Source organism: Tachyglossus aculeatus, chromosome 18, assembly GCF_015852505.1.
Source record: "Tachyglossus aculeatus isolate mTacAcu1 chromosome 18, mTacAcu1.pri, whole genome shotgun sequence".
NCBI classification, from domain to species: Eukaryota; Metazoa; Chordata; class Mammalia; order Monotremata; family Tachyglossidae; genus Tachyglossus; species Tachyglossus aculeatus.
The window spans coordinates 15,549,696-15,576,897 of record NC_052083.1 but is presented as its reverse complement, the minus strand read 5'-3'; the positions used below and the strand labels follow the sequence as shown (position 1 = coordinate 15,576,897).

General features: G+C 42.7%; 1 protein-coding gene across 1 annotated transcript in view; it reads right to left on the bottom strand.

Moving 5' to 3' along the window:
- GRB10 (growth factor receptor bound protein 10) overlaps window positions 1-27,202 on the bottom strand; it is a 198,141-nt gene that overhangs the window by 135,230 nt on the left and 35,709 nt on the right. The window contains exon 2 of the mRNA XM_038760157.1: window positions 16,044-16,141. Coding sequence (XP_038616085.1) covers window positions 16,044-16,094 — 51 coding nt within the window. The 5' untranslated portion in view covers window positions 16,095-16,141. The remainder of the gene's footprint in view (window positions 1-16,043; window positions 16,142-27,202) is intronic.

Below are 27,202 nucleotides of genomic sequence, written 5' to 3'. Positions count from 1 at the left end.
GTAAGTGCTCAACAAATATGACTGAATGAACGAATGAACTGAGTGCTTACCGTGTACATAGGACTGTACTAAGCACTTTGGAGAATACAACAGAACTGGTAAACATATTCTCTGCCAGAAGAGATTACAGTTCCAAGCAACCAGCTACCGACACAACACAAAAATGACATCCCTACTTGAACTGACTGGCTCGTCTATGGAATGTTAAAAAACTAAACGCTTTAAAAAGGGCACTCAAAGACCAATTGAATACCCAAATCAGAAACTCAGAAACTCATCTTGCAAGTCATATGGTGGATTTAAAATGAACCTGAAATTCATTCAATCGCATTTACTGAAACGGTTGCTTCAGACTGTAAATATTTCAATGTTGAAAGTTGGGAAATGCATTTCTATTGAAAGTGTCTATAATATTGAAAGTCTATAATATTTCACCCATCATGTTTGCTAAATAACTTTTCTGAGTTCCACTTATATTCCCCAACTGGAAATAAGCCACCAAATTGTTATTAATATTTCCTCCATTTATTTATTTATCCTCATTTATTCTCATCTTCTAGACCATAAGCTGACTGTGGGGAGAATATGTGTCTGTTTATTGTTGTGCTGTGTGTTCTCCCAAGCACTTATTACACAGTAAGCGCTCTGTACACAGTAAGCGCTCCGTACACAGTAAGTGCTCAAATATGGTTGAATGAATAAATCCTGCATTCCATTCACAGAATGGCATGTACTTCTAAAAAGGTACTCTTTCCCCCTACACTTGGTATTCTGTCTTGTAACAAGAGCGACATCCTCATTTTCAATGATTAAGAGCAATATTTGGGAAAAACTGGCTACGTTCTGCCTCGGAGCAAGTCAGTGACCTCACAATCACTCCTGACAAGGCATTCTCAAACTGTTTATTAAGAACCCTGTAAGTACTATGACGTCAGACACCCTCAAAGCAGCAGAAAGATTAAGCTGAAAAAAAATACACATTCATACAAAAATTATTTTCCTTTGCTCTGAAATTAAGTCCATGAGGACCAATTTTACGTTAGATTCACTCATTCAATTGTATTGCATTCAATAGTATTTAAACTATGTTTAAAAAAAACACTGCTTTATTCTCTTTGCGAGTTATTGACACCATGGAAGCCGAAACTGGATGTGTCACTCGCATAGGAGAGCAAATTGAGTTGGTAAAGGCAGAACTAGAGCCCACAAGGAAAGAGTGGAGTTAGTCAACCAACCAAAAGTATTTACTAAGTGCTTACTTTGTGCACAGTGCTGTACTAAGCATTAATAGGAATAATTCCTACCCTCAAGGATCTTAGAATCTACTGGGGAGACAGACACTAAGTTACAGGTAAGAGGAGGCCACAGAGTTTAAAGGTATGTACATATGTGCTACCAGGGGGTAGGGAAGGAGTAAAATCAGAGATTAAATCAGGGAAGGCCTCCTGGAGGAGATTAATTTTCGAAAGGCTTTGAAGTTGGGGATAGCACTGGTCTGTTGGCTTATGGTGGGGGGGGGGGGGGAGTTCCAGGGGGAAGGTAGGGTAAGGGCAACGAACAAGGATCAGTGATTCCCAAGATTATCAATCATATTTTTGGAGCACTTACTGTGTGCAGAGCCCTGTACTATGCACTCTACACTGCAAGCACACTGTGGGCAGGAAACATGTCTGTTTATTGTTGTATTCTCCCACATGCTTAGTACAGTGCTCTGCATACAGTAAGTGCTCAATACAATTAATTGAATAAATGAATGACAGTACAGTATAACAGAATTGGTAGACATGTTCCCCACCCACAACGTGTTTACAGTCTAAAGGAATCAATGGTATTTACCTAGTGCTTACTTAGTCAGACACTGCATTAAGTGCTTCGGGAAGCACACTACACTTGGGAGATACAATCTCTGCCCTCAAGGAGACTAGTTTCACAAGTCCATTATTAAATTTGTTTTGACATTGCCTTGGCTTGTTGATTTTACTGCCTTGTTCCCAATGACTTTAATAATAACAATAATTATGGTAATTGTTAAGTGCTTACTAAGTGCCAGGGACTGTACTAAGCACTAGGCTGGAGACAAGCAAATTTGGTTGGACACAGTCCCTGTCCCGCGTGGGCCTCCGAGTCACTCAATAAATACTTTCAGTTGGTTGACTAACTCCACTCTTTCCTTGTGGGCTCTAGTTCAGCCTTTACATTCCATTTTACAGATGAGGTAACTGAGGCATAGAGAAGTGACTTACCCAAGGCTGCATAGCAGACAAGTGGCGGAGGACCTTCGGATTCCCAGGCCTATATTCTATCCACTACACCATTATCCCAACCTCCCCAGCCTTTGACTGTGAGCCCAATGAAATAGGAATTGTGCCGAATCTTTTATATTAACATCTACCCCAAGGCTTAGCACAAATAGGAGCTTAATAAATTCTGTAACTATTAAGGGGGGGGGGAGGGATCCATTGGATGATCAATAAGTCAGTAATCCCTGTTCTTTCCCAGCCCCTCTCGTTATCCATCCCAGCCCCACAGCACTCAACTAAATATCCTTATACTCCTATTTCCTCTATTGGAAACTTATTTTAATATCTGTCTCCTCCTGAGGACTATAGCTACTTGTGGGTAGAAAACACAAGATTCAGACGATCTATTGTACTTTCCCAAGCCCTCTTCATACAGTAAGCACTTAATAAATATTAATGATTGATTTCCCCTACAATCCAAGTCCCTTTCCAATGGCCTTGGGAGACACTAAACCCTGAGTTTTGTTCAATCGACGGAGTTTTGTCTGTTGATTGAAACATGCTTTTGGGCGGAGACTGCCATGCGGCAAAAAAAGGCCTCTCAGAATTCCTAACTCTGACCAGGACATTTTTAGAATTCTGACACCAGCTCAGGGGGAGAGTCGCTCCAGAAGCTGCAGATGGGAGGGAGGGACAGTGAGTGTTCAATCACAGGAAGTTGGAGGAAACGGAAATCATCACATACACCAGCGTGAGTCAATCCACTGTAGATTGATGAGGAGGAAGGATGGATAGATATGTGTCTGAGGAAAGGAAGAGCCCATAGAGGAGAAGAAATGAGTGGCTTCAAGCAGTGACAGGAAAGTTGCTTTAGAAGGCAGGTCGCCATTTACTTTCCCCGATACTTCAAGAGGTGATAAAATGCAGTAGTCAAGGTTTTCACTGAAGTGTCCACTTACCCAGGAGACATTTCCTATTCTGCATTTGAAACAGGGCTATTAAATAACTACTTGAACAGCATGTACCATGCAGGAAAATGAGGTTCTCATGGCAACATCAACTTCCTTTCTGGAAGGACAGATGGAAGCCTTGTCAGAACTCTCCTGCTGCATTATGGAATTTCTTTATAAAAACAGATGTATATGACATTAACAGCCCTCTGAGGTAGTGAATTTTCTTCATTTCCATGAACTACTCTAATAAAAGTAGCTGGGAAATGCCAACAAATCTGCCAATAAAGCACTCTATTCTCTCACCTGCCAGGAATGCCCAAGTCCCCATGGAATGCCAGCTACAGAAAGGGTCAGAAGAAGACATAATAGTAATAATAATGATGATGAGGGCATTTGTTAAGTGCTTACTATGTGCCAAGCACTGTTCTAAGCACTGGGGTAGATACAAGGTTGTCCCACGTGGGGCTAACAGTCTTAATCCCCATTTTACAGGTGTGGGAATTGAGGCACAGAAGTTTAGTGACTTGCCCAAGGTCACACAGCAGACAAGTGGCAGAGCCAGCATTAGAACCCATGTCCTCTGACTCCCAAGCCCGTGATCGTTCCACTAAGACATGTTACTTGACACACTGAGACAGACAACCCCAGAACCCCAAAAGTCTCTAGACTGTAAGTCTATTGTGGGCAGGGAATGTGTCTATTGTTGTATTGTACTCTTCCAAGCGCTTAGTACAGTGCTCTGCACACAGTAAGGTAATTTATGGAGCATCCACTGGATATAATGCACAGTATTAAGCACTTGGAAAAATGAAACAAAAGCAGACGATCCATTCCTACGCACAAGGGGCTTACACTCTAACAGGAGAAATGGTTATAAAATATGTACAGATGGATTAATCAGAATCAATCACATAAGCTGATTGCACAGTGGATCTCACACACACACACACACACACACACACACAGAGTATTTACGGAGCACTGACTTTTCAGAGCATTTTATTAAGCACTTGGAAGAGTACAGAGTTGCTAAACACGTTGCCTACTCACAACAAGCAGTCTTGGGGGTGGGGGGAGAGACAAACGGTAATATGAATAATTTATAATATATAATTTCTATATACACATACATTAGTGCTGTGGGGCTGAGACTAGGGCAAATACCAAAGGTCCAAATGTCAGAGATCTAAGTGCATAGATGCGTAAATCCTATGGGTGGCTAATGGGATGTAGTGATTTGGGCTTTGGGATTAATCAGGACATGGATGAGCCTGCTTCACTCATTGAATCAGGAAGTAGAAGTCACTTTATCCGTGTCCACAGGGCATGTATCTAAACTTCAGGATTTCAAGGAGATTAAAAAAAAGTGTTTTGGAGCAGATTCTGCAGCCCAACATGTGCCAGAGTTAAAGCTAAAACTTCAACTTTGTACCATTTGGGCAGTGAGATGCATTAGTGAGGTAGTTGGTTTCAGTTTTGAAACAAAGAAAAGAATGCACTGGAAATACTTGAGCCATCTCTGCAGTTATTCTTAGAATACTATTTGGGTGCACTACCCATTGTCCAAAACGGAGACAGACCATAAAGTCTGTTGAGGCGCACATATTACATTCTGCTGCATGGATCCATTTTCTCAAGCCACATTCGGCCCATAGCTTTCCACTCCGCAAAAAAAGTGTGGCGTAGCAACAGCATGGCCTAGTGGATAGAACATGGGCGTGAGAAGTCAAAACACCTGGATTCTAATCCCACCTCGGCCACTTGTCTGTGTGACCGTGGGAAAGCCACTTGGCTTCACTGGGGCTTGGTTACGTGATCTGTAAAGTGGGGCATGGACAGTGCTCAGTAAGGTTATCTTGTATCTACCTTGGCCCCCAGTGTACAGTGCAGTGCCTGGCACATAAACACTTAAAGACCATTATTAAAAATAAGGAGGCTGAGAGTGAGCGGCCAGAAAGATAAGAGTTGAACCAGGAGAGGACAGAGTCAGTGAACCTTTCCATTCTCCTTCTAGCCATCTCCTTGATAGTCACTCAGCAGGCCCCTGCAGGCATTGGATCCTGACTGGTTGGCAGGAGGACCAGAGACCAATGAAGGGCACTGAGATGATGTCATGCCTTTACAGATAGAGCTTTATCCAGACTATAGAAGGAGCTGCAGGGTAGACAACTCTAACAATCAATCAACAGTATTCATTGAGTGCTTCTTTGTGCAGAGCACTGTACAATACCAGTTGGTCGGCATGATCTCTAGACTGTAAGCTCATTGTGGGCAGGCAACATGTCTATCACCTCTGTTACACTGTACTCTCCAAAGTGCTTAGTTGAGTGCTCTGCACACTGTAAGTGCTCAAAACATGATTGATGGACCCCACCCTCAGGGATCTGACAGTTTTAGAGTATCCCTTTTATAGCACTTAAAATGCACAAAAGAACTAGAATTGTTTCCCTAATACTGGCAGATTGGAATGAGTACTAATCCTCAGTCACTGCTCATAAATAACCAACCCCCACCAGCCTATCCAAACCTTACAACCACAAATGGGGAAAAAAGAAAGAATAATAATGGTACTTGCTAAGTTCTTACTATTTTCCATGCACTGTTCTAAACACTGCAGTAGACCCAATTTAATCAGTTTGGACACAGCCCCTCTCCCACATGGGGTTCTTAATCCCCATTTTACAGATGAGGTAACAGGCCCAGAGAAGTGAACCAGAAAGGCTCCCCAAAAAACACATCTCCACCCAACTGAAGGGAAAAAAAAATTCTCTAAGAGGGTTTTGGTTGCTGAAGTTGGGAAATCTGACAGGTACTTTGCATGCAATACAGGACGGCCAAGTGAAAGTCATTTCTCCACACTCGTACTCCAAGCTTCTTCACTTTAGGGTCTCATTAATGCTAAATTGGGCCTTCAAAAAATACCAGACAAGCTTTGACTTCAGTGGCAGTGTTTTCAGGAGGGAACACTTCTGCCAGCTTAAACTGATTTGGAAGTTAAAGTAGTTATAGTATTAAAATTCCAGAATAAAAAAATTCAATATTGGATTTCAAAAGATTTATTTATGTTGGGGCCTAATCTCTCCAGGGACCTATCTAGAAACCTATCCTCTTAGAACTCCAATTGCCCTTTCGTTCATTTGTAGGGCCCCAAGTCCTTTCCACCTACTCTTCCTTGACATGTTCAGTCTCGCAATAACACTCCTCTGCTGTACTTTTGGCCCAAAAGTTTGATTATGATCAATTTGTTCTAGTGCGTTCTGACGGAGAAAGCTCTCCCCAGATGTCACACACATATCTTCGTAAAGTGTCAGAGGACACCTAAATATATATATCTGTGCATGAGCAAAAATGACCGAGCAGCTTTTTCAGCCTGCCAGGAATAAGATGGAACAAGAGAAGGCAATGCTACTCTTAGGTTTCCTCCCACGGAGATTTCTCAAGAATATTCCACATTGTTTTCAGAAAAGGAATGCGACTTGAAGGCTCTGCTCCCATCCCATCAGGCCATCTGGGGTTCCAATGCTGCATTTACTGATGTCATATGGAACAGAATTCCAGGTTTATAGCATACAGAACTTGGCACACACACACACACACACACACACACACACACACACACACACACACACAAACACACACAAAAAAACCCCCCACCAATGTCTTGGCTTCTCGTTTTAGGAAAGAATTAGATATCTCAATCCAAGGCATTAGTCACAAAGCACCTACCTCACTCTTCAAAACCCCCATGGCTACAGGATGACCCACATTATTAAAACTAAAAAAATGTGGGAAAGAACTAAGTTAAGGATTCATCTCATGACAGAGAATGGGTGGAATGGCTTTATCTTTCCACCTCAACAGGAACCAAGACGGCAACATTTTTTGCTGAGAGTTCAGCCCAGTAAAGGGAGACTGGGTAGTTGTGGGGGTGGTGTGTGAACAGAGATTCTCTCTGGCTAACTAAATAGTACTGGCAGAAATAGGAAATACAATTCCACCCACCCCCACCCCAGTCTTTAAAGACAAAGCATAATCCTCCAGACACACTAGAAGCTACTCTCAAAGCTTTGGGGAAACAAGACTTCTACAAAGTATGGACAGAACAGTGATGGTTTGGGATGAATACAGTTTCCCAGATTCCCTCTACTCAACCCACCTTGGTCCTCTGAAAGTCAAAGGGGCAAGTTTGGCCTGGAGATGTTGCCGCTTCAAGGGGACCTCCAAGAGGCAAAGGCCGTCTGCGGAGCCAATCCACTAATCTTCTTCCAGTTCAACTCAACCCCGATCCCTACCCTATCCCAAAAAGGAAGTAATCAACCCCAATCCCACTGGACTGTGAGCTCACTGTGGGCAGGGAATGTGCCTAATACATTGTTTTATGGTACTCACCCAAACAGTAACAGTACTCTGCACACAGTAGAGCTCAACAAATACGACTGACTGCACTCAACTTTCCCAAGTCCGCTAGACTAGGAATAACTCAAGGTTGGTCAAGCTTCTAAGGGTCACTCCAATCCAGTACAGTGACAGTGGCAGCACCACAGACCAAGACAGGAGGAGTGTAATGGCCATTTTCTTGAGCACTGGAAGCCAGCCAGGATGAAGAAGTTAGCAAGCCACTCTGGGGTTGGGCATTTTGAATGGCATTATCTTTGATGAGATTTCTAAATGCGCATGAAAAAAATTCAATCAAATAATGTTAAAAGTTGAAATCTAAACCAGAAAAGTTTTACACTCGGAAGTTTTCAGTCAGCAGCCCAGGTTTTATGATTTATTTACCCGGTTCATTTTCTGAACCAGTCAGGACCACTCTTTGGTAACACAAGGAAACCACAAATATGTTCCATTAAGAGGAAAAGGCAATGCTTACCGGTGATTCACATGTCCCCCTACCAGCCAGATTCTTCCACCATTAAAGCAGAAAAAGAAATGCTAACTAAAATTTCCTCCAAGTTGAACCTTTCAGAAATTAAATGGATCAGATTTCCTGAGCCAAAAATTGGCTGAGGCTACTAGAACTAAAAAGGATTGATTTAAGGGTTAATTTTATATAAAATTCAAGTCACCATATATAATTGCTGCAAAACCTACAGATTGCACAAAAATGGAAACAGTGTAAATCATCCCATTTTCTGAGAAATTCTGGAACTGTGATCTGATTTTCCAGGAACATAATACAAACGCTGCCAGTTCTTACTGCTGGATTTTTACTAGAGTTAGAAAATTTGGAAACAGCTCCTAAAGCCATTGAAGAACAGTGCTTGTTGAGTTTTTCCACAAGGATTTAGGCCGCACTGTCCTGGAAACTTTCTGCTCTGAATGGGTCCACGTGAAATTACTAGTTCAGTGGAAAGACAATAGCAGAAAGAGTCTTTAGCGATTAGGCAGCAGATGCAGTGTCCAAAAGTCTATTAAGTTAGTCAAACTCCTTTAACCTACTTTGAAGCCAGAAACAGCAGCAATCTGTAATTTCAGACAACAGAGTACGGAGGAAGGTATTTGGAGGGGAAGAAAAGAAAAAGAGAAGCAGATAACAAGAGACACAGACACAGAGATGGAGAGGGAGAGACAGATGGGGAGAGGGAGAGAAATACGGGGCGGGGAGAGAAATGGGGGGGAGGGAAAGCAAGGGGGGGGGAAGAGACGGAGACAGAGAGAGGGAGAGTTACTCAAAGAGTACCCTAAACACATTAATTTTCCAATAGGAATAATCCTCCAAATGTCTCTTAAATGTTGGATTGGGGCATTTTAATGATCAAAATTAATTAAACTGCTGAACTGAGAGCAAAGCCAATTCAATAAAAGCAGGTCACGTCTTTTCTAGGGAAAACTCACTATTGTGCTTCACTGAAGAACACAGATCAGACAGCTAAGCCATTTTTTATTATCTGTTTCACCTATTTACACTTTAGGAAGGCTACAGGTACTTGCATTTGAAACCACCTCTGAGTAAAGTATCTATTTCCACAGTTTTCTTTCCCCTTCTGGCCCTCTGACTGTGAATTTGTTCCTCTGGTTATCAATCTAGGTCAATGTTTACTCTGGCGGGACAAGAAGGAGGTCCTGGAACTCAATCAGCTTGCCGGCACTGAAGCAAAGCTCAATCAACACAGCTTCACTGGCCAGGATACGCGAGAAGAACAGATGACTACAACCTTCCCAACCCGGAGCTCTACAGTGAATCCAAAGGGCGTGTACACAAGCAAGGACTGCAGAAAAATGTTTTAATGACATAGCGTAGCTCAATCTCATTACCAAATGATAGGGCAAGATCATAACAAAGGGCAGTGGAATGTATTCAGTCCCCTAGCATCGAAGCTAGGCTCATCTTAAAGCCACGCTGGGTGCGAAATAGTAAGAATAATAATAGTGGTATTTGGTAATGTAAGAAGAATGTAAAATGGTAGGCTACCTAAACAGCTGAAATTTGTGAAGTCAAATGCAAAGAAGGCAGAGGAAACATTCTAAGGCCATGGCAAAACAAATCCTCAGAAAATTCTGAGTCCCAGAAGAACACTAGAAGTCAACTGGTGCACCGTTATCAAGAAAGGGGTGGCATTTTTCAGGCAAAAGCTTCATAAGGAACAGGAGACAAGGAGGATAAAGAGAAACCAGCATCACGCACTGCAAGCACTAAATATAACTGCACAACATGGGGCAGACTTGTGTGCAGGATCTAACTGGGTCTATGGGTCCCACATTAGCCTTTACAGACAATTCACACATAAACGACATTTCATCATCTTCTGATATGTGGGACAACTATACGGAACCCAGTTTCAAAACTATGGGCTACAGCAGTGGACTCTTTGGAGCCCACTGGAGCAGATGGACCAGAAACAAGGAGGTATCGCTCTCCCTGACCCAGGGATCTAGAAGATTTGGATACCAAGGAGCCATCTGGAAAAGAGGGACAGGTGTTGGGAGAAGTGGCAAATGTAACCCTACCAAGCAACTCTCCTTTTAGGGTTCCCAACATGGAATGGATTTTCAGCCACACATGGTTTTTTTTAGCCAAACAGATTTCTCCTTGCCAAATGAAGATCTTTGGGATGTAAACCTGCTCTGAGAAGTGGCATCTCCAGGGTTATATCCCTGTCAGACAGCAAGATTCAGAGCATATTACCACTTCCTTGGGGGGCCCGGTGTTTAATGGATTATGGCTTAATACACTGAAAACATCCACGAATGATAATGCCAATAAATCAAAGGACAGTTTCCAAACTTCGTCTGATGCATTTCAGACACGTGATAGTGTCCTGACAGGGACAAAGTGCAACAAGGAAGTAGGAAGGCACGTTAAGAAGTGCATGTGTGCTCTTCACTCACTCGCACAAAGCCGGGATTAGAACTCATGACTTGATTCCCAGAGAAGTGCTCTTTCCCTTAGACCAACAGCAGGGATGTGGACACTTAGGAAACATCAAGGCCTCTGCAAATTGTTCTTAAATGTAACATCTTACACACTCAGTGGATCAGGCTGCTCCAGGAAGTTTAACAGGATCTTAAAACAACCCCACAGTAACATGGCTAGCTGGGTCTCAACAGGAAAAGTTAGAGAAGGCCTTTCCTAACACCAACCCAGTAAAAACAGGGCTGTGAACTAGGTTCAATCTATTTTATTCAGTCTAATGCAAAGATAAAACAAAGAATCTGGAGGCTGGGGTCATAATGATAATAAAAACAATAGTAATGATAGTAGCATTTGCCAGGTGCTTACTATGTGTCAATAATAATAATAATAATAATAATAGTATTTATTAAGTGCTTACTACGTGCAAAGCACTGTTCTAAGCACTGGGGGTTACAAGGTGATCAGGTTATCCCACGGGGGGCTCACAGCCTTAATCCCCATTTTACAGATGAAGTAACAGGCACAGAGAAGTTAAGTGACTTGCCCAAAGTCACAGAGCTGACAAGTGGCAGAGCCGGAATTTGAACCCATGACCTCTGACTCCAAAGCCCAGGCTCTTTCCACTGAGACAAGCTGCTTCAAGCAATATGAAGGGACCAAATAGACCCCATTCCACTTGGGGTTCAAATTCTAAGGGAAAGGAAGAACAGGTATCTCAAGCACATTTTCACAGCTGAAAAATACTCAGAGCAGTTAAGAGAGTTGCCGCAGGTCCCACATCTGGCAAGTGATTGCCAAGATTAGAAATCAGGTCTTCTGCCTTCCAGCCCATGCTATTTCCCCTAGGCCACGTTCCTATGAAAAACTCCAATTAATTCTGAGATCATCATCAAGAGTCCTTGAATCATGGATGCAATATTTGCAGATGACTGTTCTCTAAAAGCATAAAGGCAAGAAGAAACATACATTTATGAACCACTTCCCCAAACTGGCAAACACTGTGGACTGAAAAACTGTCTGAAGATGACGAAGGTTATGTATTAGCCTGTACCTCATAAAACCTATACTAATCCAAAGGTCTCCACTGGCAATATCATGCTGAAAGCTGTAACTGAATTTTACTTCCTAACCTGCACAGTCCTCAGTGATGCGAGGCAAAATGTGGCACCAGCCTGGCAACAAAAAATACCAAGCTGAGTGTATATTAAGTAGCTATCATTTCCAACTTTCCCTATAACACTGAATACTGAACTGAACAGAGAAGCCACATGTGATTTCCAGAGGAATCCTCCAATGTTACCTATATATTCACCCAGTGTCAAGACAGGGTCTGAAACAAAAAGAGTTTTTGAAGTTGTTATGCTACCATATCATATCACGTGAGGAAAAAGATGCAGCAGGATACTCAAACAGCTGAAAAAAGGGGTACCCATAAATAAGGGTGGACAGAAGATTCCGTGAAGCAAACTCTTGATCAACGTGGAAGAGCACAACATAAAGATACGCCCTTCAGAACTGAAAGAGCTTTGGGAAGACTGCAAATCAAAAAGTAGAAACAAAACAGTGCCAGGCCTTATGGGAAACAAGAACAAAATGCAGCAATTGCTCATCTTTCCAGGTACGCAATTTGTGGCTGGCAGCAGACGTGGGGTTGGGGGGAGGGGAAAGGTGTCTATCATATCATTATCATTACTACTCAACAGCCAAGTTCAGACATCTGATTTAAAAATAAAAGAAATAGTCAGTAGTGTCATCATTAAATCTAAAGGACAGGTATTTAGGAATTTACATATATTTCATTCACTCAATCATATTTATTGAGCGCTTACTGTGTTCAGAGCACTGTACTAAGCACTTGGGAGAGTACAATACAATGACAAACACAGATACATTCCCTGACCACAACGAGTTTAAAGTCTTGGAGTGGGGGGGTGGAGAGGGCGCATATTTGTATTACTTGGGCCAGCAAGTGATCAAAGAACGAACTCAAATCTAACTCCATCATATGTTCACAGGCATGTTAAATCCAGTTAGCAGACTGAGTATTCCCTGATTGTTTGATGGTTTCAGGAGTGGAAGTTCACTGCTGCCATTGTATCCAATATACCTGATGCTGAGTAGCTCCTTAGAGCCAGCTGCAGCAGCATGAAAGTGGTGAAGGAATTTTTTCTATCTTCCCTCAGCCCTCTGGGGCCAACCAAGGCCCCCATTCTCCTGGATTTTTCTGGTATTCTGCCTGGCCAGGCCAGCCCAAGGTATTCTAAAGAGTGTTGCAATCATGGCAGACCATGAGGATGGATAATGGAACAACAAGAGACACCCCCCCCCCCCCCTCCCTCCAAGAAGCAGCAGTGGCAGGAGCAGATAAGAAGATAGCTGTGTTCTGAAGTTGCAAGCTGTTCTAGTGGATTCATTCTTTCATTCAATCGTATTTATTGAGCGCTTACTGTGTGCAGAGCACTGTACTAAGTACTTGGGAAGTACAAGTTGGCAACATACAGAGACGGTCCCTACCCAACAGTGGGCTCACAGTCTAGAAGGGGGAGACAGAGAACAAAACAGAACATATTAACAAAATAAAATAAATAGAATAAATATGTACAAATAGAGTAATGGATGCTTTTGTCTCAGCCTGGATGGCGGGCAGGGGAGAGTTCATGAGACCAGTCAATCCATAGTATTTAACGAGAGCTTCCCCAGGACTTGGCATTGTACTAAGTGCTTCGGAAGGTGCAGTAGTGTTAGTATCAATCAATCCTATTTATTGAGCACTTACTGTATGCATGCTCAGCAAAGTACACTGTAACAGAGTTGGTTGACACAATCCGGGCCCTCAAGGAGCTTACTGTCCCATGTGAGTTGGGGAAAATCACCATCTCCCCCAAATAGCTGCAGGAAATGCCTCACTCAGGGATTTGAAGATGATCAGAAATCCAAGTTACAAGGTAGCCTAGGTGCTGGACAGATAGACAACCAACACTAATTCACTGGGTGGCTTCTGTCCCCACTGCAGGACTTGTACTATCTTGGGGCTTTGTCTGAGCCTTTCTGAATCAGCACCTTGGCTTTATCAGCCTTTGTCTGAGCCTTTCTGGATCAGCACGCTACCTGGAGAAGCAGCATGGCTCAGTGGAAAGAGCCCGGGCTTTGGAGTCAGAGGTCATGGGTTCAAATCCCAGGTCTGCCAATTGTCAGCTGTGAGACTCTGGGCAAGTCACTTAATTTTTCTGGGCCTCAGTTACCTCAACTGTAAAATGGGGATTAATACTGTGAGCCCCCTGTGGGACAACCTGATGACCTTGTAACCTCCCTAGTGCTTAGAACCGTACTTTGAACATAGTAAGCACTCAATAAATGCCATCATTATTATTTAACTTGCAGGAAAGAGCTAAGAGCTTTGTTCTTTGTGATATCTGTTGAGCACTATGTGCTAGGCACTGTACTAAGCACTGGGGTAGATACAAGTTAATCAGCATGGCTCAGTGGAAAGAGCCCAGGCTTTGGAGTCAGAGGTCATGGGTTCAAATCCTGCTCCACCATTTGTCAGCTGTGTGACTTTGGGCAAGTCACTTCACTTCTCTGGCCCTCAGTTACCTCATCTGCAAAATGGGGATGAAGACTGTGAGCTCCCCCTTGGGACAACCTGATCACCTTGTAACCTCCCTAGCGCTTAGAACAGTGCTTTGCACATAGTAAGTGCTTAATAAATGCTATCATTATTATTATTATTAATCAGGTTGGACTCAGTTCACGTCCCACATAGGGCTCACAGTCTTAATCCCCATTTTATACATGAGGTAATCGAGGCAGTGAAAAGTGAAGTGATTTGCCATACGTCACAAAACAGACAAATGGAGGAGCCAGGAATAGAACCCAGGTCATTCATTCATTCAATTGTATTTATCCAGTGCTTACCGTGTGCAGAGCAATGTACTAAGTGCTTGGGAGAGTATAATACAACAACAGACACATTCCCTGCCCACAACAAGCTCACAATCTAGAGGGGGAAACAAACATTAATGTAAATAAATCAATAGATCCTTCTGACTCCCAGGCCCATGCTCTATCCACTAGGCCATGCTGCTTCTCTAAGAGCTTCAGCTACCTAGTGTTTTAAGTTTTATGTAGACTTTTACCATTAGTAATTTAAGCCTTATGTTATAACAGTTGTAACAGTGTCTACCACTTCTACTGTACTGATGATGATGATGATGATGGCATTTATTAAGCGCTTACTATGTCCAAAGCACTGTTCTAAGCACTGGGGAGGTTACAAGGTGATCAAGTTGTCCCTCATGGAGCTCACAGTCTTAATCCCCATTTTACAGATGAGGTAACAAGCACAGAGAAGTTAAGTGACTTGCCCAAAGTCCCACAGCTGACAAGTGGCGGAGCCGGGATTTGAACCCATGACCTCTGACTCCAAAGCCCGGGCTCTTTCCACTGAGCCATGCTGCTTTAGACTAATTATAAACTAATTATACTCTACCACACTAGTGCAGAGGTCTATCCACAATAAGCACCCATAAAATACCATTGATAAGGCTCCCATATCCTGAACAGCCTCCACATCTTTCAGGAATAGGGCCAGAGGCAATGGTCTCTTGGAGAAGAATGCCTGGGCCAAATGAAGATTACTAAATTCTCACCATGGAGAGAGAGGAGGTAATCACTGCGCCATCCATCTAGCTTCCCTATATGTAATTTAGGGGATAACAACTGATTCCCTTTAGGATCTCGTAGCTGGTGAGATCTACTAGCTGCAGAGAGAATTTAAGCCCACACCTTTACTTACATAAACATAAAACATGCCATTACGGGGTCCGACCAGAAGTCAGTTTCAATGGTCTACATTGGGAGGCAGCAAGGCCTAATGGAAAGAGCATGGGTCTGGTAGTTGGAGGACCTGGGTTCTAATCCTGGTTGCACCACTTGCCTGCTGTGTAAACATGACAAGTCACTTAACTTCTCTGTGCTTCAGTTATGGTACCTGGAAAATGGGGATTAAGACTGAGCACCATACGGGACCTGGACTGTGTCCACTCTGATTATTTTGTATTTCCACCAGCATTTATTACAGTGCCAAAAACATAGTGAGTGCTCACATACCAATTTAAAAAAATTAAAAACATGGAGTGGAACCTGCTCTCTCTACCACTTAGGCTGTTAGCCCTGTGTAGAACAGGAACGATGTCTGATCTGATTCTCCTGTACCTATCCCAGCATTTAAAACAGTGTTTGGCACACAGTAAGTACTTAATTTCCATTATTATCTACCAACTACTTTTCCTCTTTACTCCTCTGGGAACAAATTATTAACACCCTCTTCCATGAATTTATTCAAATCCCCTTTGAACCTAGTGATATTTTCTGCCTATCTACTTCTTTCATTGGGTGAAGGAATATTCCTCTGCTTTAATTTGGGTTACACTTGATATTCTCTCTCTCTCTCTTTCCCCCCCACCCCTCAGCCCCCCGCCATCCCCTGCAATATACCTGGTAGTATGGATGGTGTAGAAACGAGTCGGGGCAGCCAGCTAAAGCCATTTGCTCCTTCTGGTCCTCTTCAAGTTACATCGATTGTACCACGGTACCTGCAAAACAAAACAAAAAAAACTGTAAGAATCCACGGCAAAGAGACAGAAAGCTACTGCAGTCATTTCAAAAAGCTTCCCAGCAAGGACAGTGATCTGCAGTTCCAGCTCAAGTTAATTTGATCCAGTGGACATGTCTGGATAAACCTTCAGACTTCATGCTAGAAGTTTAGAGTGCTTGACTGAGCACTTACTGTGTGCAAAGTACTGTACTAAGAGCTCGGCAGAGTACAATATAACAATAAACAGACACATTCCTTGCCCACAGTGAGCTTACAATCTAAAGGGGGAGGTAGACAATATAAATGAATTACAGATATAAATAAATTACAGATATGTAGAGTGAGCAGCTGCCCAAAGCCTGGCTAGGAGAATCGACTGCACTTAGACTAAACAGACTATCAGAAACTCCTTAGCCTCATGAGGAGTGATCTATCCAGAGTCATCTTGCTGCTTTCCTGGAGAAAGAGAGCCAGGGAGAGGCCAGCAGAACAGTTTTTCCACAGCATGAAAAGCAGCATTGCCTAGTGGATAGAGCCCAGGCCTAGAGTCAGAAGGACCTGGGTTCTAATTCTGGCTAGGCTATGTGTCTGCTGTGTAACCTTGGGCAATTTGCTTTACTTCTCTGTGCCTCAGTTACCTCATCTGTAAACTGGGGATTAAGACTGTTAAACCCCATGTGGCTGTATCCAACTTGATTAGCTTCTATCTACGCCAGGGCTTAGTACAGTGCCTGGTACATACTAAGCACTTAGTATGCACTTAAATATTTTTTTAAAAAAACATGGAAAGCAACATGGCCTAGTGAAAAGAACATGGGCCTGGGAGTCAGAGAACCTGGGTCCTAATTCCAGCTTCACCACTTGTCTGCTGTCTGATCTTGGGCAAGTCACCTAACTTCTCCATGCCTTAGTTACCTTATCTGTAAAATGGGGATTTAGATTGTGAGCCCCATGTGGAACAGAGGTTGTGTCCAATCTGATTATCTTCTATCTACCAGCCTGGCTCAGTGGCAAGAGCCCGGGCTTTGAAGTCAGAGGTCATGGGTTCAAATCCCAGCTCCACCAGTTGTCAGCTGTGTGACTTTGGGCAAGTCACTTAACATCTCTGGGCCTCAGTGACCTCATCTGTAAAATGGGGATTAAGACTGTGAGCCCCCTGTGGGGCAACCTGATCACCTTGTAACCTCCCCAATACTTAGAACAGTACACACAGTAAGCGCTTAATAAATGTCATGATTATTATTATTATTGTCTACCACTTAAAACAATGCCTGACACATAGTAAGCACTTCATTACTATCTTAGAAAAAAAAAAAAACCCAAAAACAAACCTCCACAGCCAGCTCTCTCTGGGTGTTTTTCCTGCTGTGATAATGTGCCCTGGCCCTGACATTTGACAGAGTCCTTAGGCTATCTTAATCTCATATGCAAAGCCCTGAAATTTCATCTCTGAGTGATACTACAGAAAAACCAAGGTAGTAGAAATAATCCTAATAATAGTATTTTTAAGCACTAAGTGCCAAACACTGTGTACTGGGATAATTGCAAGATAATCAGAATGGACATAGTCCCTGTTCCACAAGGGGATCACAAGTATTGACTCCCCATTTTACAGATGAGGAAACTGAGGCACAGAGAAGTAGCTTGCCTAAGGTCACATAGCAGGCATTTGGTGATTAGAAACCAAGTACTCGAACTCACAGGTCCTTGCTCTTTCCACTAACCGTACTGACTACATTTAACATAAGCTCCCTTTTCTAACCCAGAAAAAAAAGGAACAGAACAAGTGTTCTGCCGAAGACCACCCCCACCCCAGGAAAGCCTGTCCTACCATCCTGGGCTTCAAAGTTAAACCTCTGACACCAATCACTGCTATCTATTGAGTGCTTCCTGTGTGCAACACTGTGTAGGACTGACTCAAATATTTCAGGGCTGTGGGTGGCAGGTGGCCCCCGGAGGAGGAGAAAGCAACATGGCTTAGGGGGTAGAGCATGGGCCTGGGAGACAGAAGAGCCTGGGTTCCAATCCCAGTTCCGCCACATGTTTGCTGTGTGACCTTGGGCAAGTCACTTCACTGGGCCTCAGTTACCTCATCTGTAAAATGGGGATTAAGAGAGGGAGCCCCTTGTGGGACAGGGACTGTGTCCAAGTTGACTAATTTGTATCTACCCCAGTGCTTAGAACTGTGCTTGGCACGGAGTAAGCACTCAACAAGTACCATAATTATTAAAAATGGAAGCCCCTAGCCCAAGAGCTCCTGGCCATAGCTTGCCTGTGAGCTGGAGCTTGCTCAGCCACAGTAAAATTTTGCATCTCCTCCTCCCCACAGCATCTGAGTGTTTTAGAAACAGGCCTCCAGCATTTAATGTGCAAATAGTTTGGCCTGGGTAACCTAACCATGATTAATTTCAATTTTCAGGGTCTCTCCAAACACTTGAAGTGCTACAATAAACAATGGGAAGATATGAAAGCACCACAGACATACTTTCCTACCCTCCTATGCCTGGGGCAAAGCAAGCAAGTTGAAGGTGATAATGATTCACCTAACCAAGAAGTCAGAACTGAACTCAAACAATGCCCTCTTCCTCTCTCTTTTAGGGGAAAAAAAGGGAGGTCAGCATTAATGAGGCTGCCCTCTTAATCCTATATGTAATTAGCAAGTGCTGCTGCAGATCCCTAAGAAAAAGGCAAAGAAATTAAAACCTACAAACAGGTAAACCAAAGAGGACACCCAGGCAGAGTTGGTGCATCTGACCATGAGTACTTTGGTAGGTGAACCACGCCAACATCTGTAGAGCCATAAATGAATGTACCTGCCCAAATAAGAGCCTGTGCTACCACTCCTACCCAAGCCCTACAACACCTCCATGACACTTAAAGCACAGTTCTCATTACCAGACCATCCAGAATACATTTAACTTAGTGGCATTCTACCAAGTCAAAAATTGTACAAAGTCCTACATAACAGGATCCTGACCTCTGGCTGGAAGATTCAGAGGGAAAATGATGTCCCAAATGAACTATATCAGAACTCAATGAGGTTTTATTGTGTCCATAATTCTGCACCATATTTCCTAACTGAAAGGGGTTGAAGGGGAGAGTGTTGCTAGTTGTTAAAATTCAATAAAAGCCTCATGTCATACTCTAAACTGATCCTTCTGCAAAAAGACCACTCAAATAGCCAAATATACTAGGTAAGAGGATGAAGAACCTTGTACTGTGGGGCTAAAAAAAGTATTTAGAGTCATTAAGTAGTTGCCTGACATTCTAAATGTAATTTGGGGGTATCAAAATCAATGGTACTTGAGCAAGCAGCATGGCTTAGTAGAAAGAGCACGGGCTTGGGAGTCAGAGGATAGGTTCTAATCCTGGCTCTGCCACTTGACAGCTGTGTGACATTGGGCAAGTCACTTAACTTCTCTGGGCCTCAGTTATCTCATCTGTAAAATGGGGATTAAGACTGTGCGCCCCATGTGACAACCTTATCACCTTGTATCCACCCCAGTGATTAGAACAGTACATGGCACATAGTAAGCGCTTAACAAATACCATCATCATCATCATCACCACTTTTTGCATGCAGAGAACTATACTAAGCACAAACAAGAGTTTAAATTAAGATACTTCTCAACAAATCTATTTCACTTTTAAAAATAAGTCTGCAAAATGGAATATCTAAACACTGGTATCTACACAATCATTAATCTTTAAAATGCTATTTCAATCAATAGTATTTACTGAGTGCAGAGCGCTGTACTAAGCACTTGGGAGAGTACAATACATTTCTATGATTTATATCAGGTCTAAGAGTAGTGAATGCTCTAAGCACTTAGTAACGAAAAGGATCTTATACTGTAAAAACTCATTACCCAACAATTATCAAAGACCATTTACAAATATCTACTAAACAAATATAATAATCAACTAATCAATAGTATTGAGCAGCTACTCCCCAGAGCACTTTGTGGAGAGAGCAAAGGATTTCTTAAAAAGGATCAAACCCCCTTCTAGGATCTTAGAATCTAGCTGGGAGGATAGATTTTAAAGTAAATTACAGGTAGGAGGAGGAAACAGAGTATAAGGATATGTACATATGTGTTAGGGGAGGAGATTGGAGAGTATCAATGCTGAAGTACTGATGTGGCAATTACAAAGATGATGAATTAATCACAGAAAGCTTCCTGGAGGAGGTGTGATTTCTAAAGTGTTTTTGAAGATGAAGAGAGTAGTGGTGCTTTGATGATGGTGTTTGTTAAGCGTTTACTATGTCACATGAGGCTCACAGTCTTAATCCCCATTTTACAAATGAGATAACAGGCACAGAGAAGTGAAGTGACTTGCCCAAGGTCACACAGCAGATAAGTGATGGAGCTGAGTTTAGAACCCAGGTCCTCTGACTCCCAGTCCCACGCTCTATCCATTGGGCCCCACCACTTCTCTTTGCATGCCGCTTCAGGCTGCATGAAAGGGGAGGGACAGCCAGGGAGAATGGAGGGCAGGAACAAGAGGTCTGCGGCAAGATAAACAGGGAGGCGCTGTGAGGAGACTGGCTTGAGAGGAACAAAGGAAGAAGGGGATAGAGAGCTGATTGTGTGCCTTAAAGCTGATCATCAGGCGATTTGGTTTGACTTGGAGTCCGTTGTGGGCAGGAATTGTCTTTAATGCTGTATTGTACTTTCCGAGCGCTTAGTACAATGCTCTGCAGACAGTGAGCACTCAATAAACACGACTGAAGGAATGGAGATGGATGCAGAACATTTGGAGGTTTTTGAGGGTCGGAGAGGCATGCACAAAATGATGTTTTAGAAAAATGATCCAGGCAGCAGAGTGACGCATAGGCTGGAGGCAGAAAAATCAGCCACGTGGTCGATGCAACAGTTATCAGGATACGGTCCTTCCCAGGACCAATAATGGTGACAGGGGTGAATTCTGGAAATACTGCTGATGAAGAATCCCCAGGATTTGGCAACATACTCAGTGTGAGGTGACTGATAAAGAGGTGCTCAGGTCAATGCGAAGGTGTCGAACTTGAGATCCAGGAAGATAGTGGGGCTGTCAACTGTGATGGAAAGGTTAGGTGCTTGACAGAACTGGGGGTGGACAATGAGTTCCATTTTGGAACTGATGAGTGGCCCTGAAGGTAGGAGGAAACAAGAAGTTGATTTGGGAGTCACATGCTTAGAGGTAGTAATTGACAATCCAGCACAATCTTAGAGGAAAAGGGATAGATAAGGGAAATAAGGCCACCCCAATTTACAAAACGAATTGTCACTGTTTAATGTTGTAATGTACTTTCTCCAGTGCTTAGTACAGTGCTCTGCATACAGTAAGAGCTTAATAAATACAACTGAATGAATGAAAAAGTGTTTGAAACCTTTAATGTGAGAAAGCTCCTACAGAAGCCAAGTTAGTTGCCTTATGGGATAGGAGCTTGGAGAAAAAAAATGAAGAAAAATTATCTCCTGAAGGGCAACATGAATGCTCACTTATCGAGTGACCTTTTGGATCCAAATATCAGATAGCAGGAACCATCAGTTGGTTCTCACTCTGACTCCCATTTTTTTTCCTTCCCCAAACAGGCAGTCCTAGGCCCTGGCTTCAATGCCCGCCCATTCTGTGGACAACCCGGGCTTCATTCCTACTTCTCTACTTTATGCTCCTCTGGCGTCTAGTGCTCCCACTTCAGGGTGCAAGAAACTCGCTCCTACTTCCACTGGGGACCCAGCTCCATCCCATTTTTACTGGGGCTTTGTCTGCTCTGGACACTATCCTCCCTCCTTGCAGGGTGCCTTAGTGGAGAGAACACAAGCCTGGGAGTCAAAAGACCAGGATTCTTATCATAGCTCCACCACTTACCTGATGTGTGACCTTGGGCAAGCCACTTAACTCTTCTGTGCCTCAGTTTCCTCCTCCACAAAATGGGAATTAAAATACCTGCTTCTCCCTCTCTCTCTCACACACTATGAGCCCCATGTTGGAGGGGTTGTATCTTACATCCCACTCCAGGTCTCAGCTATAGTAAGCACTTTACACCTTCATTATTATTACTATCCACCTGTATTTTTTCCCAGGATCTGGTACAGTGCTCTGTACACAGTAAGCACGTAATACTATTAATATTACAACTGCTACTACCACACCCCAAAATATTCCCTCTCTTCTGGTATTCCCAGACCCACTATACAAACCTCAACTTTCTCTCTAGTATGGTTCAGGGTCATCCTGGACTCTGCACCTGAAAGCAACCCTGGTTCTAACTCCAATCTTTTTTTTAAACTCTTGCCATAGGTGACCACAGGAACGGATTGTACGATCAATGATGATCATACCTCCTCATGGAGACATGGACATTTTCCACGTTAATTATATTAAATTCCACTACAGTCCTGTTTTGCATTAGTACTGGCCTAATGCTTAAATATATACCCCAGTCAAAGATTTCGTTTACTAAAGCCATTCAACTGGACCTTTTTAAAGAAATCTGATTTAGAAAGATTCCACCAGATGCTGCAAATGAATCACAATGAAATAAATCATCACGACCATCTAAAGTAACAAAATAGCTCTTAGCTGCGTTCAGGTCTATGACTTTGTACTTTCTGAATGAACAAAGGTGGCCACAGTTTGACGTTAGACAAGTACACTGGGTATCAGAAAGGAAGATCTACACAAAAACCATAAGAAACATTCAGCTCTCTGTCACACCCTCTCAAATGCAGCTGTGTTGGCAGCAGAAAAGAGTGTGGGGCTCTCAGTTGCCAAGAAGGGTGGGGCTTTGGGGCTGAGAGGAGCTCGGCTGGGAAACGTTGGGTTCCAGCCTGCAACCTAGTTAACGACTTAAACATAACTAAAGGAAGGGGTTGGGGATCTTGAGAAAAAGGAGAAAGGAAGAGAAGGGTTAGGAAAGCAAAGAATTGCAGTCAGCACGAAGCAAATACAATGACATTTTGCAAGCTTATGTATTGTGAGGAGAAGAGGCAATAATACCACTTACTCAAAGTAATACCAGCATGAGAGCACCAGTTTTCCTATGAAGTTTGGCAAGATAATGAGGATGGTGATGGTTTCTTTCATTGAGAATGCATGACTCTCAGGACCAAGGACCAGTGTAAGGGTACTGTCTTACTATTCATACAGTCTCTCAGAACTCTTAAAATATACAAAAGATAAATAGCTTATTTTACTGAATACGAATAATAAGGCCTTAACACTATTCAGCTACAGCGTTGCAGAGAGCTTTGCTGAACAGTCAGAACAGCCTGTGCCAATTTTATTTTGCTTACTAAGCCATTCTGCTAAAACATGAGAAGGAAAATCTGCAAGACACTGGAAAACATTTTCTAAAGGAATAACAGAAAAGACAATGGTTTCCTTCTCTCTAAACTGGGCTCGCTGTGTGCAAAGCAAGTGCCTTCAATTCTTAAATTATACTCTCCTAAGCACATGTGTAGTGCTCTGCACATAAGTGCTCAATAAATGTGATTCATTAATTAACTCTGAATTCCCAATCTGTAGCACAAGTGAGAAGTATGAATGAAATGGCTTGGTAGTGGAGGCATTTGTATGGGGAGAGTACTTTCAGAGAAAATCCATCAGTAGTATTTTCTGAGTCCTTACTGTTTGCAGAGCACTGCACTAAACATTTGGGAGAATACAAAAGAGTAGGAAGTCATAACCCCTGCCCTCAAGGAGTTTACAATCTAGCAGAATTGCTTCATTAAACAATAATAATAATAATAATAATGGTATTTGTTAAATGCTTAGTATGTGTGAAGCACTGTTCTAAGCACTGGTGGGGGGAAACAAGGTAATCAAGTTGTCCCATGTGGGGCTCAGAGTTTTAATATCCATTTTACAAATGAGGTAACTGAGGCACAGAGAAGTGAAGTGACTTGCCCAAAGTCACACAGCTGACAAGTAGGTGGAGTCGGCATTAGAACCTATGACCTATGACTCCCAAGCCCATGCTCTTTCCACTGAGCCATGCTGCAACCACCTTGGCCTAGTGGCTAAAGCATGGACCTGGAAGTCAGAAGGACCTGGATTCTAGTCCCAGCTCTGCCACTTGTCTGCTGGGCAAGTTACTTAACTTCTCTGTGCCTCAGTTCCCTCACCTCTAAAATGATGATTAAGACTGAGCCATTGTGAGAAAGGGACTATGTCTAACCTGATTATCTTGTATCTACCCCAGTGCTTAGAACAGTGCCTAGCACATAGTGTGTGCTTAACAAATACAATAATTATTATAAGAATGCATCATTTTTGCCTTAACTCTGCCCCAAGAAAATCCAACTCTAAACCTTTTCCTTTGGAAATGATTAGGCCATGCAAACAAGGTCAATGTTAGTGGAAATCAAGCCAGCGATTCACTGCCAAGAATGCTGATGTCACCACACATAACTGAGTGATAGACCTGGGTTCTAATCCCAGCTTTGCCACTTGTCTGCTGTTTGACCCTGGGCAAGTCACTTCACTTCTCTGGGCCTCAGATCCCTCATCTGTAAAATAGGGATTAAGGCTGTGATTCCCATGTGGGACAGGGACTGCATCCAACCCAATTTGTTTGTATCCACCCTAGTGGGTAGCACAGTGCCTGGTACATAGTAAGCCCCTAACAAATACCACCATTACTATTATCTCCACAAGCTGGGATCAGAATTTTCCAGCACCACCATGCTGAATGACCACAAAATGAATCCACTGTTAAGACCCCTTACCTTAGCTTCTAAACAACCCAGAGGACATCAGTAGAAAGGATCTCCAACCTCTTCAATTGACAATGAAGTTCTTCCCAAACATGAGCAAAGATGGAGGAGATAAAACTTATATAAAAGTTGCTTAAATCTTAAGCTTGCTCTCCCAAGTGACATTTTCAATAAGATTTTCAACTGCAGTTATTTTGCTTCTTGTAGCACTAATAGTAGAATCCCCATCAGTGAACTCCAAAAAACACTAAGATTTATAATGACTTGTTACACACAACATCAGTGTACATGTCTAAGTATTTATCTCCAACCACATATCTATTCAAGGATAGGATAGTAACTCTTGACATTTGTCCATGTTTAGTGCCATTTTCTTAAGTAGCTTCAATATTAACACAAAGACAGAGCAAAAACCAATTCTTGCTTCCTTTTCTAAACTGTCTCATTTGAACCAAGGTCATATTCAGTCACCTCCTCTTGTTGGTTTTTTTTACTATATGATGCTGATGATAATGGCATTTGATAAGCACTTACTAGCTGCCAAGCATAAGGTCTGGAGCAGATACAAAATACAAGTTCCTTCAACTCACAGACCAAGTAGGAGGGAGATCAATTACTGAATCCCCATTTTGCAGATGAGGAAACTGAAGCACACAAAGTAAAGAGACTTGGCCAAGGTTAACCTGCCGATCAGTGACAGACACAGGTTTAAAACCCAGTGGCTCTGACACCCAGACCACTCCATGATACTTCTCCAGAATCCACCCATTCCTCTCCATCCAACTACTACCACACTCAATCGTCTAGGCACTTGTCATATCCAAATTTGACTTTCATCAGCCTCCAGTACCCACTCGACTCTGCTGCCTGGATCACTTTTCTAAAACATCACCTTGCACGCATCTCCCCATTCCGCAACAACTTCTAATGGTTGCCCATTCCTCTCCACAGTAAGCAAAAACCCTTGACCACTAGTTTAGAGGTAATCACTTCTGTTCCCACACCTTAACCCCACTCTTCTTTCACTACAACCCGTCACATGCTTTGATCCTCTCAAGCCAATCAACTCTCTGTGCCTTATTTTCATCTCTCACAGCCAACCTCTTCCTCACATTCTCCCTTCTGCATGGAACTCCCTCCCCAATTCGCCTTCAACAGACCACTGATCTCTCCATCTTCAAATCCATTCTGAAATCACACTTTTCTAGGAGGCCTTCCTTGATTCTCATCTATCCACCCTTCCCCCGCCCTCCACTACTTCCACATCACCTAAGCAGTTGGGTACTCACCCCCACAGAACTTATGAACACATTCAGCACTTAGAACAGTGCCTGGCACATAATGAGCGCTTAACAAATACCATAATCATTATTAGATAATAATGATAATAACTCCATTGCATTCCTCTACCTGTAATTTACTTGATTGTCCACCTCCCATGATAGAGGGCAGGAATGGTGTCTACTTTATTGTACTCTCCAAGGAACTTAATGCAATGCACAGCATACAGTTGGCTCTCAAATACTATTGCCCTTTTGATAAGGTCAGGAGGGAACTGTTAAAAAGAAGTATTTGAGCACGGTTTCTCAATGTTTCAAACATACAGGGCCACCTGAAATGACACAGGTGATTTTTACTTGGCAAGCCTTCCTTCCAACCTTAAGCCAATACAAGAAATGCAATCAGAGTGACTCTGTATGCTCCCAATGCACATACCCCTTCAGTTTATATCTGCACACTTGTGAGTATTACAGCCAAAGTGTTGACAAGAGAATGAGAATGAGAATTCAAAAAGCATTTCGGAAATCAACATTTTAACATATTACTGTTTAACTGCACATTTCTTCCCATTCAAAAATTCCAGCTTCTCTTGGAGAAATACAATCACGGAACTTCTAGGTGCTTGGTATTGTTGTTGAAACTTGAAGTACTTGATCTTCACCCCACTCTCAACACTTATGTACATATCTGTAATTTAGCTTAATGTCTGTCTACCCCTCTAAACTGTGAGCTCCTTGTGGGCAAGGAATGTGTAAGCTCATTGTGAGCAGGGAATATGTCCTTTATATTGTACTCTCCTAAGTGCTTAGTACAGTGCTCTGCACTCAAAGGCCACTGGTGGGCAATTTCTCTCCAAGGACTACCCATTCAAATCCTGTTTTTTACTTTCATACACAAATGCTATTCATTCAGATTACTGAATTTTTCCACTTGTTCTTGTTGTTGGTACTATATGTGCCCAGCCTCCTCCCTTTAAGATTATGAACGCTTTGAGGGACAGGGATCTTGTGTTGATTATCTTGAATTTATCCCAGGCTTAGCATAGTCCTTGGCACTAAACAACCACTTAATAC